The sequence below is a fragment of the Cebus imitator genome, unplaced genomic scaffold (assembly GCF_001604975.1).
Source record: "Cebus imitator isolate Cc_AM_T3 unplaced genomic scaffold, Cebus_imitator-1.0 Scaffold263, whole genome shotgun sequence".
Classification (NCBI taxonomy): Eukaryota; Metazoa; Chordata; class Mammalia; order Primates; family Cebidae; genus Cebus; species Cebus imitator.
Window position 1 is genome coordinate 454,707 of NW_016107578.1, and position 5,660 is coordinate 460,366.

Genomic DNA, 5,660 nt, shown 5'->3' on the forward strand with positions numbered 1-5,660 from the left:
CCCCCGCTGCTGCCCGCCCACTCGCGGGTTTGAATGAAGCGCGAGGGGGAGAGGCGGCGGCCGAAGGGCGTTTTTGTCCAATGGCCCCTCCTACTCAATGCACCGGGAAATCCACCCCCATCTGGAGACCTTCGCTCGCTGTCTCCAGGCCGCGCCTCCAACGTCTGCTCCAGGGGAGACTAGGAAGAGGCGCCCTTCACCCGGGTGGCTGGAGCTCCTCCTATCCAGCCTTCCCCACGACGGAGCATCCGTTAATCTGAGATAATCCTGGCCCGAGGCTGCAACACGGCCTATTATCCCGGTATCAAAGCGTGGATTGGGATGCATGGAAGTGTGAGGCTGGGGCCCGGCATGCTTAGAGTAATGGAGTCCTTAGAGCCCCGGCGGAGGAAGGGGACCCCCAGACGAACGGGGAGGGGCTACGCGTGGCCCTAGACTGTGACGACAAGGAAAGCCCCCTTTCACCCCTCCGCGATCCCCCCCCACCAAGCGCGGGGCCAGGAGTGCGCGCTGCGGGCTAGACTCTAGCGACACCCAGCGGCCTCGCGGGGAGGGGTGCCGAGACCCGCTGGGGGTCTCCCGGTGATTGTGTGTGTGTGCGCGCGCGCGAGTCCTCACTGCGAATGGCAGGAGCTGGAGGACGAGGAGAAGGCTGTTGTCCGAGGCGGGGAAACCCCAGTTCCCAAGGCAGGGCCACAATCTCCACTCCACGTTTAACCCCGCAAGGGGAGGGCCATACCGCCCTCGATTTAGACACCCCCAGGGCAGGTCAGTCCTCGAACTGAGAAAGTCAGAGTCATCAAGCGCCCCTCTCAAGCGCAGGTTTAGGTCCCCGTTTACGAGGGGTGGGGGGAGAGCCTTCCCCCATGTCCCTACCCCTTGCAGACGTCACTGCGGCGTGGCTGAGGGGACAGTTCTTTCTGCCTCATCAACCGTCCCCTCGCTGCCGCCCCAAACGCCCACCGCGGGGCGGCGGGAGATAAGGGGGGCTTGGAGTTGTAGCGCCCACACGTATGCCCCCATCCCGAGGAGGCCTAGCTGAGACCTGGCGCCCAAAGAGGTAGTCCTCTGAGGGAACTCCAGGGGTCCGGAACACTTGCGCAGGGTCCTTTAAGGCAGGCTCTGTAGCCAGTGCCGCTGCCGCGGTTACTAAGGATGTGACGTCTGAGAGGGCGGGGTTTCCCGCAGTCGGGCGGAAGCGGAAGGGGCGGGGCTCCGCTCACCGAGTCTCCGGTGCTGCCGCCACCGCCACCACCCGAGCCGGAGCGGGCTGGGCCGCCGAGGCAAGATGGTGGACTACAGTGTGTGGGACCACATTGAGGTGTCTGATGATGAAGATGAGACGCACCCCAACATCGACACGGCCAGCCTCTTCCGTTGGCGGCACCAGGTAAGGCGCGCGCGCCCATTCCTTTCCCCACTCCGGGGGAAGTTGTGATCCCCAGAGTTGTGATCCCCGATACTGCCCAGGGACCCCGCTGTTCACACCTAGGATTCTCACCCCCACAGTCTGGACTTTCAGAAGCCTCGATTAAACTCCGGGACCCCAGTACCACAGGGACCCTGAGTCCCTGCCCGGGATCTCCACCACCCCTCACCCCCACGCTCCGATTTTTTCGTGGGATTCCCTATTCACCCCATAGAAGTTCTTCATAGTCTAGCCTCCCCTAGACCAGTCTTGGGGGGATCTCCCTAACTCTGTCTGGGACCTAACGTTTTCACCCAGAACTGGCTCGAGGTTTGGACCCCAAATTCTTCTGGATGATCCTGATCCTATTCGGGTATCCACTTCCTATCTGGAATCTCCCATCGCCCCCTCCCCCACCCCTACAGTTTGAAACCCCAATACTTTGGTCTGTCCTGGGATCTACTTCCTGGGATCTTGATCCCAGGTTCCCATTCAGATCCGGAGTCACCACTCATTTTCTAAACAGAACAAGGAACTCTATGCTACCCTGATATTCTTGTTCCTGGCCTGGGACTTCTGCCAACACCCAGGACCCCCTTCCCAGAGTGTAGACCCTTGCCCCCTCAGGGTCCTTAGTCTCACCGAGGACTTGGGTTTTGGAACCTGGTTCCCCTCTGGATCTAACTACCAGCTCCACCCCGATGGAGCCTCACATTCCAGCCTCTCCTTTGGCCTCTGGTAGAGGCATTTCCCATTATACCAGGAAATCCTGCCCACGTGGCTTCCGGTCCAGCCAGAGGCCCCTGCCCCTACTTGGTATTGCCGACTCTGTCACCACCCACCTCCCAGACTGGCTTCCTGCATGAGCTTCGCCAGCATTGGAAACTTTCCCCTAACTCAAGCCCAGGATCCCAAACCCACCCCACCTTGTGTCCCCAGCCTGATGAGCTACTCTCTGCTATCTAAATTGTCCCTGCTCTTATCCAGGGAGTCTCCTCGTCTGATTCTAAATTCACTAACCCTTCCGTCTGTCTGCCCACAACAGAACCCCCAAATCCAGACCCCAGAATCCCTGAGTGATCCATATCCTGCCACCCCCTCAGTGCTCACAAGCCAATGAGGTGACTAAGACTTAAAGGTTTAACCTCTTGCTCCTCCAAATCAGAGTGCCTGCATCCACTTACCAGTGTCTGTTGTACTCTTTTTTTTTTTGAGACAGAGTTTCTCTCTTGTCACCCAGGCTGGAGTGCAATGGCGCTATCTTAGCTCACTGCATCCTCCGCCTCCCGGGTTCAAGCGATTCTTCTGCCTCAGTCTCTTGAGTAGCTGGGATTACAGGCATGCGCCACCACGAGAGGCTCATTTTGTATTTTAAGTAGAGAGGGGGTTTCTCTATGTTGGTCAGGCTGATCTTGAACTCCCTACCTCAGGTGATCCACCTGCCTCAGCCTCCCAAAGTACTGGGATTACAGGCGTGAGCCACTGCACCTAGCCATGTTGTACTCTTAAACTAGAGGCATATACCTCTCAGAACCTTCTGGTGAGGATCTCTTACCCCATCCTCCCATAGGCCAACTCCCCATCATTTATCCAGAAACAACTAGAAGGTCCCTTCTCCATCCTTCCAGAATACACCGGAATACGACAATAGTTTCTTCATCTGGCTCCCAGTCCTACCTCCAGACCTATTCCTTAAATCCTGAGTCTCCTGGGTAGTGTACCTGCCAAGCGAGCCACTGGAGTGTGGGAAGAAAGTTCTAGCGCTTCTATTTCTTGCCGTGTGTAACATTTTATTATGAAATATTTAAAACTTCTGCAAAGCTCCAAAGACTATTCTTGGGAAGACCTATTTCTGTCACATAAAGAGGTTAATCTTTACTACTGTGGAGAATGGTTTGGTCCTGCTGGGTGGGGGGGCCCCCTCCTGCAGTGTAGTGTACCTGCCACACCCTCCTCCCTCTGGCACAGAGCTTTCCCTGTCCTGCCGCTGAGAACCCGGTGGCTGTAGTGGCGCGTAAGGGAGGCAGGGGGTTTCATCGTCTCCAGCACAGGTTCAAGGACAGGCAAGCTTGGGTTCCAATCCCAGCCCTGCCCCTTGCTGCTTATTCCTTTGATTCGGCAAGACTCAGAAGAAACCCCTTTGAGCCCGTGTAAAACCTGGGATAATATGGCCCCACTTCTTGTGAGATCTTTGTTAATAATGAATTAAGACTGGGTCAGGAAAACTTGGGGCAGGTCTGGAAGGAAGCATTGTGGAGGGGAAGGAAAGATCGTTGTGGTTCTGAGCACAGGCCTGACTAGATTCAAATTTTGGCTCTGTCTGTATCACTCACCTGCTGGTGACTGCCAGGGAATTGTTTGAGCACTGTGCCTCAGTTTCCCACCTGAGATCTGAATGATGTCCACCTCACAGGGTTGTTGTAAGGGTGACCTTATTCATTTAATATTTGTAATACTTTTGGGGCAGTAGCTATTATCATCATCATTTAAATAATTCTTGCTTGTCATTAAAAAATTCTGTAGTCCAATGTGGTGTTGCATGCCTATAGTCCCAGCTACTCAGAGGCTGAGGCAGAAGGATCACTTGAACCCAGCAGTTCGAGTCCATCCTGAACAACATAGCAAGGCCTTGTCTTTTTTTTTTTTTTTTTTTTTTTTTTTTTTTTTTTTTTTTTTTTTTTTTTTTTTTTTTTTTTTCAATTTTTTTTTTTTTTTCCCCCGGAGACATAGTCTTGCTGTGTCACCCAGGCTGGAGTGCAGTGGCACCACCTTGGCTCACTGCAACTTCCACCTCCCAGGCTCAAGTGATCCTCCTACCTCTGCCTCCTGTGTAGCTGGGACCACAGGTGCACACCACCATGCCCAGCCAATTTTTGTACGTTTTGGTAGAGACAGGGTTTCATCATGTTGCCCAGGCTGGTTTCAAATTCCTGAGCTCAGGCAGTCCACCCGCCTCAGCCTCACAAAGTGCTGGGATTATAGGTGTGAGCCACCAAGCCCGACCTAAGACCTTGTCTCTTAAAAAAAAATCCCAGGGCCTGGCACGTTGGCTCAAGCCTGTAATCCCAGCACTTTGGGAGGCCGAGGCGGGTGGATCACGAGGTCAAGAGATCGAGACCATCCTGGTCAACATGGTGAAACGCCGTCTCTACTAAAAATACAAAAAATTAGCTGGGCATGGTGGTGCGTGCCTGTAATCCCAGCTACTCAGGAGGCTGAGGCAGGAGAATTGCCTGAACCCAGGAGGCGGAGATCGCGGTGAGCTGAGATCGTGCCATTGCATTCCAGCCTGGGTAACATGAGTGAAACTCCGTCTCCAAAAAAAAAAAAATCCCAAAGGTTCCAGAAAGGGACAAATGAGTCCTTTTTCCCAGCCCCAGCTAGCTGACTCTCCTGCCCAGAGACAGCTGCTGTTAGTGTTTTCTTCTAATGAGTTGTATAACATTGAGATTCTGTGAGCCTCAGTTTCCCTAACTGTAAGGCAGGAGGGTAGTGACACCTGTGGGCCCTGCTTTCTGAGGTGGCTTCTCCCATGCCCAGCCTGCTACAGCCTCTCCCGAATGGGAGGTGTAAAGCCAGGCTGGGCAGGCTGCCGTCCTCACCAACTCCAAGAGGCCTTTTTTAGCTGTGGCCTCCCTGGCGGCTGCTCAGAGGACATTGGGGAGAGTGGTGGCTGCCCAGCAGTGGCTTGCAGGGTGGCGGGCAGGCTCCAGGGTGACACAGGCCCATCGTGGAGAAAGGGAGGTGCAGAGTCCACAAGCTGCTTTTTTTTTTTGAGATGGAGTCTTGCTCTGTTGCCCAGGCTGAAGTATAGTGGTGCCATCTTGGCTGACCACAACCTTCGCCTCCCAGGTTCAAGCAGTTCTCCTGACTCAGCCTACCAAGTAGCTTGGAATATAGGCGCATGCCACCATGCCTCGCTAATTTTTATGGGTTTGTTTTGTTTTGTTTTTGAGACAGAGTCTTGCTCTGTCGCTGAGCTGGAGTTCAGTGGTGCAATCTCAGCTCACTGCAACCTCCACCTCATGGGTTCAAGCGATTATCCTGCCTCAGCCTCCCGAGTAGCTGGGATTACTGGCGCATGCCACCACACCCGGCTAATTTTTGTATTTTTAGTAGAGACGGGGTTTCACCTTGTTGGCTAGGATGATCTTGATCCCTTGACCTTGTGATCTGCACGCCTTGGCCTCCCACAGTGCTGGGATTATAGGTGTGAGCCATTGCACCGAGCAACTTTTTTTTTTTTTTTTAA

The 5,660-nt window shown here is 54.3% G+C and overlaps 1 protein-coding gene across 1 annotated transcript in view; it reads left to right on the plus strand.

Annotated features, from left to right (window-relative positions):
* The first annotated feature begins 1,178 nt into the window (after positions 1–1,178).
* The window catches only part of CDC37 (cell division cycle 37, HSP90 cochaperone), a 13,311-nt gene continuing 8,829 nt past the window's right edge, over positions 1,179–5,660 (plus strand). The window contains exon 1 of the mRNA XM_017499975.2: positions 1,179–1,390. Coding sequence (XP_017355464.1) covers positions 1,289–1,390 — 102 coding nt within the window. The 5' untranslated portion in view covers positions 1,179–1,288. The remainder of the gene's footprint in view (positions 1,391–5,660) is intronic.